We start from the raw sequence: 16,417 nt of genomic DNA on the forward strand, positions 1-16,417 counted from the left end.
CCGTTGCCATGGGGCACCGGTTAGCGTTTCCCTAATTTTTTTGAACAAGTTAAACTGAGGATAGTTAATGTCGACAAAAGAATGATGATCTTTATTTTCTTAAAAGTGCGTTGATGAGTAACACCTAAGTTGATATTTCAAATTGTAGCACCATAAAAAATAAGGATGACTTGGTGGTTGGAATGAGTTAAAAATTGAGTGATAAGGAGGTTAAACCTTTTGTAAAATCAGTATTTCAAAATAATCAAAAGAATTGCAGTTGGAATGAGTTAAAAATTGAGTGATAAGGAGGTTAAACCTTTTGTAAAATCAGTATTTCAAAATAATCAAAAGAATTGCAAAATGTTAATCATGTTCGTCTCTATATTTGAATTTGAATATGTAACATTATTCACTTAATTTCAAATGCATACCCGACATTATCAACTTAATGTCATTATAGTCTCATACTATCAAAGAGATAAACCTGTTTAATATTTTACAATGACATTAAGTTGATAATGTCGGGTATGCATTTGAGATCATAATGACATTAAGTTGATATTATAATCTCAAATACTATCAACTTAGTATATGAAACTAGGTTGATACAGTTTTACAAGTTCAGGGAGCTAACTATGTATCCTGACTTAATGTTTAAATGTTTTGGACCATCTTTCCTTTGCAATGTAAGAAAATCATATATAACTATATCACAGCTGGTAGCATAAGGTGTGAGTGAAGCAATTGTTTGTAGATTCCGAATAAAGGGCCATATTTGGCACACATTAAGGTTCTACATCTAATATAAAAAAGTATCATGTCATATTACACCTTCCTGACCATATATTTTGATGAAAAGTAAGCAAAGAGATATTGCCTCCTAAATCACAATGCAGAATATAATTACCAGATGATTCATACCACTAACATAAAATACTTGCACTGCAATCTATTCTATTTAATATAACTGCAATCTATTCTATTTAATATAATAATGTTTAGATGAAGAAAGGAAGTCTACAATCACTGCTCTTTCCAAATCCTTCCGGTAACTCGTAGTTTCAATTCCTTCCTATCACCCCCGGAAAAGAAGAGAGCCATGTTCCTCTGAATGATGAGACCGTCAAAACTGTCACGAACCTTGCGGTGGCTTTCCCTAATGCTTCTAGGCACTCCCTGCCATGTCATCTTCCTCCCATTTCCACCTACCTCAAGACTGTAGGTATAGTTCTTTGCTTGATCATCATCGCCCATAAACCGCAAAAATGCTATGTAGACAGGAGCCATTCCCAGTTGAAAAGCTTCAAAATGCAGGCAAAAATACTGACCGAAGCAACTAAAAACCTAGAAACAAAAGTGAGCCCCAGAAATCAGCTAACTCACGTAGTTTGCATAAAAAAATCTATACCACAAAGACAAGGTTATAAGTTATAATGCACTTTATAATATCAAACTCAACTTTCAGATGTTCCACTACTAAAATATGATTTCTTTTCTTGTTTAAGCTAGAAGGAAAAGCAGAAAAAATTACAGGGAGATTAATTACTTCAATTATTTTATCTTGATCAACTGATTTGATACACTGACACAGACAATGGACACGACAACAATTTGAATATTTGAATACAACCACTTGTGTCAGTGTTGTGTCAGTAACCAGTATCAGATACGGACAAATGTCATACACCAGACACACTTTCAATATAAAATGTCGGTGCTACAAAGCTGATGAAGCCATAAGCATGACAAAAATAACACTATCTACCACCAGTTTAGTTAATTTGCAAAGTCAATAAAATGCAGGTAGAACAAAGTTCAGTTAAAGAATACCGTTAACATCCACGTGGCATTTTCAACTTCCTGTGGATTTGATTTGACATAGCGATGATTAAAAGTGCAGCCACTATGCATGTCAACTTTGTGATCATCTTTCAGGTGATCCACCAAGAATTGTACATCACCGACGACAGCACATTCTGAGCCAGCGTATGGACAGTTATAGGGTCTAAAAACACATTGAGACTCGTGTTTTAGCTTGCTGTAATATGGGTATATGCCTATGCACCCAAAACCTTGATATTTACAAGGAAGTTCTAGAGATGCAGCCACCTTCTCCAATGCCAGACATCTAATATTGCCGAGCTCATGCCTACAAGTAGGGCACCGGTCATGGACTCTTGGTTTGCAACCAGAGCATAAAGTGTGACCATTTGAGCACTGCAACAAAGATAAACAACGCAAAAGCTGTTAATGAATTCACAAATTTATAGGATATATTCATTTTGAACTGAAAGAAACACTGCCAATTGTCTCAGCATAGACCAGCCACATGACATGTTGGAAAATTACCTTTGAACCATAACTACATCATTGACAAATATGAAATCATCTCGTGTTTTCCTATTTAGATTAGCTACAAATATATTAACATGTACACAAAAAATAGTGTTTCTAGAAAAACTGATTTAGAAAGAACAATCGACTACCAAAAGTAAGTATAGTAAGTGTCATGGTTGGCATAACTAGAAATCCTGATGAGTTTCTTTTTTTTCAATTTTGAAAATTAATTATTGCTTCTCATATTTGTGAGAATTCAATTAATCTCTAATTAAGAAAGCAAGGGGACGTCACAGAACATGAAACATAAATTCAGGGGTCAAAGTGCTTATTTATATAAATCAAAATAGAAGGGGTAAAATGCAAGAATAAATCAGTGATATCCGCAAAAAAAATAGCAGTTAGTTCAAAATCCGCTACGCTATAGTGCTATAGTGCCGCTATGTAACCAACACTTTGCACTAAATACCGTATTGCAAAACACTAGCGAATTTATTCAAATTTTGCTATGCCATTTGACAACACTAGTTAAAAGCAAAACGACACCTGTAAGTTACAACCACATGCCATCTCAGGAACCCACAAATCAACAATGAGCGATCAATGAAAAACAACCTGGTGGATTGGAGGGTACATAGCATTCAAGCACACAGGGCACTCTAAAAGCTCACGAACACTGCTTGAAACAGTCCCATTAGGTTTAACAACAGTCTGTATAGGATCATTTACGAGTTCAGGAATTTCTGTTGACTCTTCAGTTTGAGGAGGATCAACCCCAGGTCTGCTCCGTATATCATCAAAGAAAGGATTACTAGATGTCATACTTGAACGTCCAACGATCAGCAGCCCCTTCGTGAATGAAAAAAAAAAAAAAAAAATACATTACAACCAATCATCATTTAAAAAAAAATTCATACGGTTCAGTTTCATGGTCCATTTTTACAGCATTGTATATTTATTGCCAAAAACAATTAGCAATAGGCTATGCTTATCCCTAAAAAGTAATCACCAAACACAAGCTAACAGTAGGGTATCACCATCATAAGATAACCTTAATTCAAATACTAATTAATGCTCCACCTAACATAAGATAAAATGATCAACATTTCAACAATGAAAGACATTAGTCTCAATCAATTTCTAACAAGACATGAGTCAGTATCATAACCATTATTGTGTTAACCTTCCCTTATACAGAACAACATAATCTGATGAATGAAATCACCCACCCTCTTAACCTGCCTACATAACAACAAATGGTGGCCTACACAAACTAACTTCAAGTATTCAAATGGTGGCCTACACAAACCAACTCCAAGCAATCAACACCACAGTCTTGTTAGTTTGACAAATGAATCATAATAATCAAACAAATGAATGAAGGACAAGACATCAAACAACCATAAACTAGCAAGATATAAAAGTAAAGTAAAGTAAAACCAATGCTTTAAAAACCACACCGTAGATCGAACTAGTGAGACATCAGAGTCATGGTTTAATTGGTTTACTTATAGTTGAACTAAATGACAAATAAATGATAAACAAGTAAAAATGTATAAAAATTGAGTAACCGGGATCAAACCAACCGATTCAAACCGGGTTTTAAAACATCGAGTAAAACATTGCCAATCTCTTACAACTTGGCCAGTCCTCCCAGCTTGAAAATGTCGTATGGATGGCTATAAAACCATCCATACAAATCACACCAAAACGTTATTTTAAGCATTGAGCACAAATGCATAAAACTATAAACACATAAACAAGCTCAATGTACAAACCACAAATGCATGATAATCCAAAACACACATTATTCACTAGAAACATCTGCATACCATTTGAGGGTTTACAACAAACTGTTTCAGCCATTCAAAAATCCTAACCTTAAAAACAGCAAGCAGATCTACCCACAACACACACAAACCAAACACCACCCTTAAAATGCAAAAAAAAAAAAAAAAGTGACAACAAAATTGAAACTTTAAATAACCCATCAATGAAAACATTCAAGAGAGGGTAAAAAAACCAAAACCCAGAAACAAAACACAAGTCAAACATCAAAGTATAAAAAAATGTTGGAAAGAAAGAGACACAAAAATACAAATAAAAATTGAAACTTTAAACACCCCATCAATGAAAACATTCATAAGAGAGTAAAATAATCAAAACCCAGAAACAAAAACAAGTAAAACAATGAAATAAATAAGAAAATAAGTTGGAGAGTAAAAACAAAAAATAAAATAAAAAATACCTGAAATGATGGTTTGATCAAAAAGCCATTGAAGAGAGAATGAAGTTGAAATGATGAGAAATAGGGTAGTTAAGTGAGAGCGTGTAAATGATGATGATAAATAAATAGTGTTGTTTGTTGTTAACAATAAATAAGAAAGTAGAGAAGACCCTTCATTTGTGCGCGTCTGCAAGTGGAACAAGAATTCAAACTAGAGAGTAGAGAGAGTAAATAAGAAGAGATAGAGAGAGATTTTCTCGAGAAAATACAAATGAGAAAGGGTTTGGAAAAGTAGGACCCATTTATGTATTTTCCTTTTCCTTTCTATCTTGTTTTTGAAAATTTGTGTTGATTTTCTCCACTTTTATTATTAAAAAAAAAGACAAATTTGAAAAAATGGTGTCGATTGTTCATATTTGTGTATGTTTGATTCTGCAATGATAAAAATTAATTTTAAATGAAGAGAAGTGTTATATTCTCTCTTCTTCTAAGTTAGAAAAGCGATGTTGATAGCATTTCACTTGAATGAATCAGTTTAGAATAAAAGTGAATCGAAAGCAGAGGGATGTATGTTTGAATATATTCATGTAAAAGTGAGTTGAACAATAAATTTAAATGTATTTCAAGAAAAAAATTGAGTGTAAAAATAAATTTTTAAAACAAAAGCTACAAATTATATCTTTAAAGTAAATCAATTATAAAGGCAAAATCAAATATACAAGAAAACAACTAAAGGTTTCAGAGTCAATTTTATAACTCTAGAATCAATTTTTATTTCTCTAGAAGCGCATATGATATTACAAATTTAATTGACATGTGAGTTTAAATCAATAATCGATTAAAATTGATATGTTAATTTGAATCAAGCATTTCAATAAGACAGAAAAACAAACATTCAACAAAGTTACGGAAAAACATAAAAGAAATTGGCCAAATACCTCCCTAGGTCCTTTAAGTTTCACGTTTGTAACAGATAGGTCCTTTAAGTTTCAAAAGTTACAGATAGGTCCTTTAAGTTTCTAAGGTTTTAGATATGTCCTTTAAGTTTCGAGTTTGTTTCAGATAGGTCTTTTCTATCAACCTTCGTTAAGGACCTATCTAAAACCTTAGAAACTTAAAGGACACATCTGTAACCTTTGAAACTTAAAGGATCTATCTCTTACAAACGTGAAACTTAAAGGACATAGGGAGGTATTTGGCCAAAGAAATATTAAATCTATGTGAGAATAATTTGTATTTAGTTTTTTTTACTGAAACTTATATTTAGATAAATGAAAAAATAATTATGTTTATGAGTGATTAAGAGTAATTTTCTTTTCCCTAAATAAATGAGTAATTTTCTTTATGATCTTATAAAATAGGCAAATATATATTCATAAAAGTTAAATATGTTTTTAGTCTTTATAAAACATGTAATCTTCTAGATCTAGTCCCTATAATTTTTCTTTTTATCAATTTTATTCTATACACCTATAAACTTAATAAACTAAAAAAAATGCTAAGGGGAGATGGAACAGGTACTATAATGAAATCCTAAAACTTATGAACTAAAATTAAACCTACTCGGACGTTTGAAATTGAGATTGAGGAATCCTATATTGAGATGGAATGCAAAACGGAGATTGAAGAACATTGTTTGTCGTGTGAGTTTGATGAATAACAGTGAAGATTCCATTGAAGGAGAATGATGGTGAAACGTGAAGACGCATGGACGCGATGGCAAAGAAGAAACAATAGAAGATGGAGAAGAAACGAGAAGAGGAATTTTGGTGGAAGTCAAACCTGAACAAGACAAAGAAACAATATAAATCGAGCTTGGACAAGAAAAAGAAACGAAGAATTTGGGGTTTAATTTATTAATTTAGTGTTATCTTTTTCATTTATTTAATTTATGTAAGTGTTTAGTTTTCTTTTTTAATTTAGGTTTGGTCAAATTTAAATGACAAATGGAATTAGAAAAATAAAAAAAAAGTGGCACTGTCCAACTCATCATGTCACCTAGCATATTGATATTAGCAAAGTTAAATGAGAGATTGAAAATAGAGATTATGTATAGCGGCAAGTGTTAGCGAATTAATGACGAGCTTTTGGACAATGAGTGGGTCAGTTGAGCACAAGACATATTCAAAACCGTAACAACATACATTGTTAGCGCCTCCTCAAAATTTCATCAAATGCAACATTGACGCGTCATTCTCTAAGCATCAAAGAAATGTTGGAATTGATATATGCTTGAGATGGAATGCAAAACGGAGATTGAAGAACATTGTTTGTCGTGTGAGTTTGATGAATAACAGTGAACGTTCCATTGAAGGAGAATGATGGTGAAACGTGAAGACGCACGGACGCGATGGCAAAGAAGAAACAATAGAAGATGAAGAAGAAACGAGAAGAGGAATTTTGGTGGAAGTCAAACCTGAACAAGACAAAGAAACAATATAAATCGAGCTTGGACAAGAAAAAGAAACGAAGAATTTGGGGTTTAATTTATTAATTTAGTGTTATCTTTTTCATTTATTTAATTTATGTAAGTGTTTAGTTTTCTTTTTTAATTTAGGTTTGGTCAAATTTAAATGACAAATGGAATTAGAAAAATAAAAAAAAAGTGGCACTGTCCAACTCATCATGTCACCTAGCATATTGATATTAGCAAAGTTAAATGAGAGATTGAAAATAGAGATTATGTATAGTGGCAAGTGTTAGCGAATTAATGACGAGCTTTTGGACAATGAGTGGGTCAGTTGAGCACAAGACATATTCAAAACCGTAACAACATACATTGTTAGCGCCTCCTCAAAATTTCATCAAATGCAACATTGACGCGTCATTCTCTAAGCATCAAAGAAATGTTGGAATTGATATATGCTTAAGAGATCGACACGGTACATTTATGGGAGCAAAAACATTGTGGTTTCAACCTCTTATGTTAAACTTGGTGAAGTGTACATTGGGTCCACTACACTAGCAGCTCTAGAGTGAATTATAGAATTGGGTTTTTAACAAGTTGTCTTCACTCTTGATGCCAAAGGAGAAGTCGACCATTTCCATTTTTTAGCTTAAGATAACTCATAAATAAGATTCATTTTGAATATTTTTCGAATCTTGTTATCGTCTTTATTATAATAACTCTTATTGTCATCCATATATAATGTCAATTTTCATCTTTATTTTGACATTTTATTTTGATTCTTTGATTTTTAATGAAATGAATTAGTTTTGTATTGTAATAAAAAGGAAAATTCGATATCACAATAATTAAATCTAAACTTTTTATTTTATAGGAACTAAAACTGGATTTCTTGGATATAACAAGGACCAAAATCAATATTAACTCAAAAAGTTGATATTATGAGAAATTTGTAAAGATAAATGTTCAGCCAAAAATATTAGTTAGTAATTAATTATAGGGATAAAATAATTAACTGTCAGCAGTAGGAGTCGTTACTTTGAGTTGGTAGAAACCTATAAAAGAGGTGAAAGAGACCAAGAGAGACCTAAGAAATTAACAAATATTTTTTGAAATATATTTTTGAGTTCATTTTGGATTTTCTGCCTCTTCTCATCCTTGAAGATTCCGCATGTATCTTTTTTTTTTTTTTTTTTTTTTTTTTCTTTCTATAGGTTTATTCTTGTCATGGAACAAAAGTATGGGCTGAGTGTTATGCGGAGCAACTTCTGTGGTGATTCGCGACGGCCGATTTTGAGCAACTTCTGCGTTGTACGTATAAAGATACTTCAACACTTAAGCCAATGAGATTTCAATGCAATTTGAGGAGATTTTTTAGAATGAGAGTGCGTATCTTATTGTGGTGTTAACCATCCTATACATAGCCTCCAAAACGGTATGTCGATTTTGACCTTATGACTTAATGGTCAATTGATCATTAGATTTTATAGAGGACTCAGATGTGCTATGAATGTAGTATTCAACGCATTGCAACTTTTTACTTGTGCATGTAGTATGCAACTATATATAGACCCCTTATATATAGACCATCCTATATATGTTTGTAGTTTGTTGAGTCCTATGACTCTTTTTCTACACAAAATAAAATCCTAAGAAACAAATATTTTAACTTGAAAATAATTAGGTCCAGAAAAATCAAGAACATGTTTACACTTAGTTGACATCAACAAAGCGATGAAACCCCCTAGTCGAGGGAAAGTTAGGCGTAGGCTAGAATCGACGAGTGAGAGATAGACAATTATTTCTCTAGTCTATTGACTAAGAACATGAGTCTCAAGGATCTCCGATTGAGTCAAAGCTTAGTAGGATTGGAAAATGAGGTTAAATACCCACAATACACGTGTTATTAACCATAAAAGGGGTATGAGAGAGGAAGCTTATTCGTGGAGAGCTGCACAACAATGACTATGTCAACAAGTCATGTTCTAAAGGAGGAAGCTGAGAGCCGAACTTGGGGCGTCATGATCCCCTCAATGAGGAAAACTCACACATTACTTGTATAATTAGTCAAGAAAATGTTTGACAGTGTAGGCCACATCATTTGGCTAATAAAGATAATTTTTTCCTACAAATTTTCAGTTTATGAATGGTAAACAACAATTTCAACCAATGACAAAACTTATTTTTCCTACAAATTTTCAGTTTATGTATTTATCTATCTTTTTCGTGCATTTTGTATTCTAGTAGTTCAAAAAAAAAAAATTAAAACAACCACCACACTTAAAGCTTTCCTGGAGCGGTTAAGGAATTAACACGTGAGGGATAAAGTTTCTCCTTTAGTGGTAATCACTTGAAAAAAGGGAACCATATCTCTACAAAAAAAAAAAATTACAAAATATATATATAAAATTTTAATCAAAATAATTTTACTTGAAAATATGATTTCTTAAAATTAATGTTTGTGATTTATACACATTAGCGCAATAAATAAAGCAGATGAACGCTAGTTTAACATAAATATTTCAAAAATTAACTGTGTAATATTTGACACCAGTTGCCATTTAGAAGGTTGTTTAAATCAAATTAATTCCTAGAAAATTTATTCACTAAGATATGGAATCAGGGATATCAGATGAACAGCATTTTTCGTACGCACTTGTACAAAACAAAACCTACCATGATGGCCAACAACTAGGTCTTTTTTTTTTTTTTTTTCATGAATTTTGCTTGAAAATTTGTAGAGAGAGTATAAGAAAAATAGAATGAAATTGAAAACGATGTCATTTATGTTTTGTCACGGACTTTCTGCATTTTTCCAGGTTGTTTGCTGAACACTGCATGACAGGTTGATTTATTTGCTTCTTTAGAATGCGACAATGCTTTTTTCTTGCAATCACTGTGTTATTATACGAAAATGGCAACACTTAACATATGTCAGATGATGATGATAACTTTTTGAGTGAAACATATTTTGTTCAAAAAGAAAAAATATATTAAAAAGTTCATAAACTACTTTTAATCCATAAAAATAGTTCATATATTATCGTTCTCTCTTTTATTTTAAAAGAAATGAAGAACTAACTAATGGATTAATAATAGTTTAAGAACTATTTAGTGTATTTTATAGGTTAGACCATCTCCAATGGTGAGGTCTTTCACCATTTAAAATTCGGTGCCTAATAAGTACCCCCATTGAGGAAATATTTTTTGGGCGTCAGCATCCATAATGGTAGTTCCCTAACAATGAATCCTTAAATGGACCCCACGTGATACATCACTTATTTATAATTTTTTAATAAAAGTACCTATTAAGGACTCAATGACTCCGATGACAATACACTAATAAGGATTTCAATGAAAAATACTTAAATATGTCTCATTATCTTTACATATTAAACAAAAATAATTTATCTATTACTCATTTTTACAAGTGGGACCAAGTAGTACACATTTTATTACTCTTTTATGCAAGTGGGACCAAGTAGTACACATTTTATTACTTTTTTAAACGTGGGACCCGTTAGTTACCCAGGAGAGAGAGGATCCTTATATAGTTGTCTGTTCCTTAACGCGGACTCATTTTTTCTTCATCCAATGGAGGGTTCTTAATAGGGAGTGATCCTTGTTATGTAATGACCCCCCATTTGAGATGCTCTAAGATCCATGATCTCACTTAAGACCTCATTCTTAAGTGGATCCCACACCACTTTTTAATAAAATAATAATTGTTGAATTACTTTTGTTGAAATGTCAAAAGTGAAGATGGAAAACTTTTGGAAGACTAGAGATTAAAGAAAAAATTTAGAGAAACTAAAACAAAAAATTGACATATTTATAGGGACTAAAAACATATTTAACCTACTTTTAATTCATTTGTGTTAAAGATTTAGATATTTAAATACTTATTTTATGATATTAGTGAACTAATAAGATGATATAAGTTACTACTTTATAATCTAAGTAAATCAAGAGAGAAAGAAGTAGGATGATATATTTTGATTTCTCAAAAATGGTGTATTTTTACATGGACCAAAGTGTGGTATTTATACTACTAAATTTACCACTATTACATGTGTGAAATTATTTGTTTCACTATTCTAATTTGGCATTTACCTAGGTAATAGGTAATTATCACTTACTATTGTAAGTTGACAATTTGGATAGATATTTCAACTATAATAATTATGTCTATATTTCAACTATAATAATTATGTCTATATAATTTATTATAACACTCCCCCTTTGAAATATCTATCATGGTGCTCCATTGAAGTCTTGTTGAGGATAATTTGATTGAAACATATGTTGCCTCATTAAAAACCTTATTAGGAAAAACCCATTGGGATAAAAACCTTAATAAGGGAAAAAGAGTACAACATTATGCTCCCCCTCAACCAAACACATATTATACTTCTTTAAAGGTCTCGAAACTGACGCATTCCAATACTTCATATGTGCTTCTTGAAAACTGATGTAGGGAGTGCCTTTGTGAAGAGGTCTGCTACATTATCACTCGAACGGATATATTGAATATTCACTTCTTTGTTTCTTTCAAGTTCTTGTGTGAATGAGAAGAACTTAGGAGGGATATGTTTGGTTCTATCACTTTTGATGTAACCTTCTTTCATTTGAGTAACACATGCAGCATTGTCTTCATACAAGATTGTTGGATTCTTATCAACTGTTAAACCAGACGCCCCTTGGATATGTTGCAAAATCGAACGTAACCATCTACACTCTTTGCTTGCTTCATGAAGGGCTATTACTTCAGCATGATTTGAAGAAGTTGCTACAAGTGTTTGCTTTTGAGATCTCCATGATATTGCAGTGCCACCATATGTGAACACATATCCTGTTTGTGATTTAGCATTATGTGGATCTGACAAATATCCTGCATCTGCATAGCCAAGCAAAACTGGTTTTGTATTGTTAGAATAAAACAAACCAAGATCAGATGTACCTCGTATATATCGAAATATATGTTTTATTCCTTTCCAATGTCTATTTGTAGGACATGAACTGAATCTCGCCAGTAAATTTACTGCAAAAACTATATCAGGTCTTGTACAGTTAGCAAGGTACATGAGTGCCCCAATGGCACTTAGATATGGCACTTCAGAGCCAAAATCCTTTTCATTATCTTCCTTAGGTCTAAAAGGATCATTTTCAATGTTAAGTGTTCTTCCCATCATTGGAGTACTCAAAGGGTTTGACTTGTCCATGTTAAACCTTTTTAACACTCTTTCTGTATAATTTGATTGATGTACCAATATACCATTTTTAGTATACTCAATTTGTAAACCAAGGCAGAACCTAGTTTTCCCCAGATCTTTCATTTCAAATTCTTTCTTTAAGTATTCTCTTGCTTCTTTAATTTCTTTAGTAGTTCCAATGATATTTAAATCATCAACATAAACAGCAATTATTACAAAACCGGATATTGTTTTTCTTATAAAAACACAAGGGCAAATTGGATTATTCTCGTATCCTTCTTTAAGCAAATATTCACTTAGCCTATTGTACCACATACGCCCGGATTGTTTTAATCCATATAATGATCTTTGCAACTTAATTGCATACATTTCTCTTGGTTTTGATGTATCATGCATCTTAAGTCCTTCTGGTATTTTCATGTATATATCATTATCAAGTGAGCCATATAAATAAGCAGTAACAACATCCATAAGATACATATCAAGATTATTAAATACTGATAAACCAATTAAATAACGAAAAGTAATGGTATCCATAACAGGAGAATATGTTACTTCATAATCAATACCTGGTCGTTGGGAAAAACCTTGTGCAACAAGACGGGCCTTGTATCTTACAATTTCATTTTTTTCATTTCGTTTTCTTACAAAAACCCACTTATACCCAACAGGTTTCATTCCTTCAGGTATAGCCACAATAGGCCCAAATACTTTTCGATTTTTAAGAGACTTTAATTCAGTATCTATTGCATCTTTCCAGTTTTTCCAATCATGTCTATTTTGACATTCATTGACAGATCTGGGTTCAGGATCATCATTTTCATTTGTAATTTCACATGCAATGGAGAATGAAAATATTTCATCAATATTTATGTCTTTTCGGCTCCACAAATTTCCCGTATTAACATAATTAATTGAAATCTCGAGATCATTCTTATTTTCAGTTCCATTATCAATGATCTCATTATCATCATCTTGTGCTTTTTCGAGAGCACATTTTTCATTGTCAGATTTATCACTATCTAGTGTCTTTTCAAGATCACTTTCGATCATATTCACCTTTTCTGTTCCTTTTCTTTTTCGGGGATTTTTGTCTTTGGAACCTATAGGTCGGCCACGCTTTAAGCGTGCCTTTGATGTACTTGCTACATCATTTAGTTTCGATATCTCAATCCGAGCTTGGACATTTACAGCTGGTACATGTGACTTTGTCACCCTTTTTAAATCAGTAAATGAATCTGGCAGTTGATTTGCTAAATCTTGTAAGTGTACTATTTTCTTTACATTTTCTTCCCATGATTTATTATATGGGTCCAAATGTAATAAATGTGGTACATGCCATGTTATTTCATTTTCCAATGATTTATTTTCTCCTCCTAATGTTGGAAAATTTGTTTCGTCAAAATGACAATCAGCAAATCTTGCCTGAAAAACATCAGCTGTTAAAGGTTCAAGATATCTAATAATCGATGGTGATTCATACCCCACATATATTCCTAACCTTCTTTGAGGACCCATTTTTGTCCTTTGTGGTGGAGCTATTGGTACATATACTGCACAACCAAAAATTCTTAAATGAGAGATATTTGGTTCCTTACCAATAGCAAGTTGATAAGGGGTATGTTTATGATCAGCACTTGGCCTTAGACGTATGAGTGTTGCAGCATGTAAAATTGCATGACCCCAAACTGTAACTAATAGCTTAGTTCTCATTATTAAAGGTCTAGCAATATATTGAAGACGTTTGATTAATGACTCAGCTAAACCATTTTGTGTATGTACATGAGGAACAGGATGCTCAACAGTAATTCCAATTGACATGCAATAATTATTAAATGATTCAGATGAAAATTCACCGGCATTGTCAAGTCTAATTTTCTTTATAGTATAATCAGGAAATTGTGCCCTTAATTTAATTATTTGTGCAAGAAATTTTGCAAATGCCATATCACGACTTGACAGTAAACAGACCTGTGACCATCTACTAGATGCATCAATTAATACCATAAAGTACCTGAATGGTCCCGACGGTGGATGGATGGGTCCACATATATCTCCTTAGATTCTTTCAAGAAATGCGGGTGATTCTGTCTGAATCTTGCCTGGTGAATGTTTTGTTATTAATTTTCCAAGAGAACAAGCTTCACATGGTCTATCTTCTTTTGTAAGCTTTAAACCTTTCAATGAATGACCATGAGTACTTTCAACTATTTTACGCATCATTGTTGAGCCAGGGTGACCTAAGCGGTCATGCCATAAAGTCATAGTTTTGGGATCTTCTTTTACCATTAAATTACATTCAATTTCATGTATATATGTATAATGTAATCCAGAAGGTAATTTTGGTAGTTTTTCTAAAATTTTCTTCTTTCCCAAAATATTAGTAGTAATATTAATGTATTTCATATTACTTTCGGTTGTAGTTTCAGTATCATATCCTTGACTATATATGTCATTAAAACTCAACAAATTTCTCTTTGATTTCGGAGAGTATAGAGCATTATTAATGACAAACTTCGTCCCATTTGGTAATATGAACATAGCATTACCTGTTCCTTCAATTAAATCTGCTGGACCCGAGATTGTGTTTATTACACCTTTAGTAGGAAATATTTTGGTGAAATATTTCTTACTTTTGAGGATCGTATGGGTAGTTCCACTGTCTGGAATGCAAATGTCTTTGTCATGATCCATTTCTATCCTTCTTAAAATAAAAATAAGATTAAATAAAAGAGAGGGTAAGATAATACAACATATTCAACAATATTATTTTATTTAGATCATGAAAATATTACATAGTCACACAACATGCAAATTCTAAAAAATATACACATTACACATTACACACACACACATATATATATATATTAATTCATTAGTTAATCCATATTAATATCTTCTCCTATGAAATCAGCAGCCTCAAGACAGGTAGTATCATTCTTGGGTTCAATTTCATTAAAATTAACCTCCTTTTCCTTTCCATCAACAGATTCTTTGTATCTTTTACACAGATACTCTGGTGTCCTACATGCTTTAGACCAATGACCTTTCTTTCCGCATCTATAACAACGATCATCATGATTTCTAGAGAGACCTTCCTGGATGCTTTTACCTTTACCTTGATGATTCTTGTTGGTTTGGTCATATTTGAGAGGCCTATAATTCATATAACCTCTTCCACGGCCTCCACCACGAAAATGGTTTCGACCATGACTTCTGCCTCGACCACGACCACCAAAACGAGCATAGCCACCACGTCCTCTTTGACGATTATAACCACCACGCCCTTGATTAAAAGTTGTGGCGTTTATTTCAGGATATGCCATTGTTCCTGTAGGACGCAACTGGTGGTTTTTAATGAGCAGCTCATTATTTTGTTCAGCCACTAGAAGAGTTGTAACCAAATCAGAGTATTCAGTAAATTCCCTCATTCTATATTGTTGTTGCAATATCACTTGAGATGCATGGAAAGTTGAGAATGTTTTCTCCAACTTTTCCTTTTCAGTTATAGTTTTGCCACAAAATTCTAATTGTGCAATAATTTGATGCATAGAAGAGTTATATGCAACAACAGTTTTATAATCTTGGAACCTTAATTTGTTCCATTGATCCATTAATGAGGGCAATAAGACTTTCTTCTGATGCCCAAATCTTGCCTTAATTTTGTCCCATAAAATCTTGGGATCTTTTGCATTCGAATACTCTGTTTGTAATCCATCATCAATGTGGTGCTTGATTATACGATTTACTTTTGATTTTTTCTTTGCCAATTCCTCTGGGACATCTCCCAAATCGTCTCCCTCAAGAATCTTGTCGAGTCCCTCACATGCAAGATACTCAATTAAGTTGTTGTTCCAGGTTATGTAGTTGTCTCCAGTTATGTTTAAAATTTTGAATTGGTGCTTAACATTTGACATGATTATATCTAAAATACAGAAGAACATAATCAACATTTAATATATATATTATGACGAAAATAGAAATATCATTTTATTTAATAGCAACGATTACAAGAACATGATAATATTTTAATCTAAGCCTCCACGAAAACAAAAAGTAATCACACAAGCTAAGACTAATAATGGTAAAACGCTAATTATAGCTAATCCTACAAAATCTTTTCTTAATTCTTCAATATGGGTGAAAAAGAAGAAGAACACAATAACCACAAGTAGAGTGATGCATAGTAAAAGGATTTTAGCCATTTTGTAAGTATGGGTAAATATTTTGAGATGTAAAAATTATGAATGA

The 16,417-nt window shown here is 32.3% G+C and overlaps 2 protein-coding genes across 2 annotated transcripts; both read right to left on the reverse strand.

Moving 5' to 3' along the window:
• Nucleotides 1-714: 714 nt before the first annotated feature.
• LOC146935747 (E3 ubiquitin-protein ligase DIS1-like) lies at nt 715-4,746 on the reverse strand. The gene is made up of 4 exons (XM_085750843.1): nt 4,568-4,746; nt 2,935-3,168; nt 1,813-2,199; nt 715-1,326 (listed from the first exon to the last, which is right to left on the reverse strand). Exons 2-4 carry the CDS (start codon nt 3,139-3,141, stop codon nt 1,006-1,008), a joined length of 915 nt encoding a protein of 304 aa, XP_085606969.1. The 5' UTR covers nt 3,142-3,168; nt 4,568-4,746; the 3' UTR covers nt 715-1,005.
• Nucleotides 4,747-15,045: 10,299 nt separating this feature from the next.
• LOC146935748 (uncharacterized) lies at nt 15,046-16,267 on the reverse strand. The gene has a single exon (XM_085749091.1). The coding sequence runs from the start codon at nt 16,117-16,119 to the stop codon at nt 15,046-15,048; it is 1,074 nt and encodes a 357-aa protein (XP_085605217.1). The 5' UTR covers nt 16,120-16,267.
• Nucleotides 16,268-16,417: the final 150 nt, after the last annotated feature.

Source organism: Medicago sativa, chromosome 3 (assembly GCF_051527215.1).
Source record: "Medicago sativa cultivar Bolivia chromosome 3, Bolivia_mono, whole genome shotgun sequence".
NCBI lineage: Eukaryota > Viridiplantae > Streptophyta > Magnoliopsida > Fabales > Fabaceae > Medicago > Medicago sativa.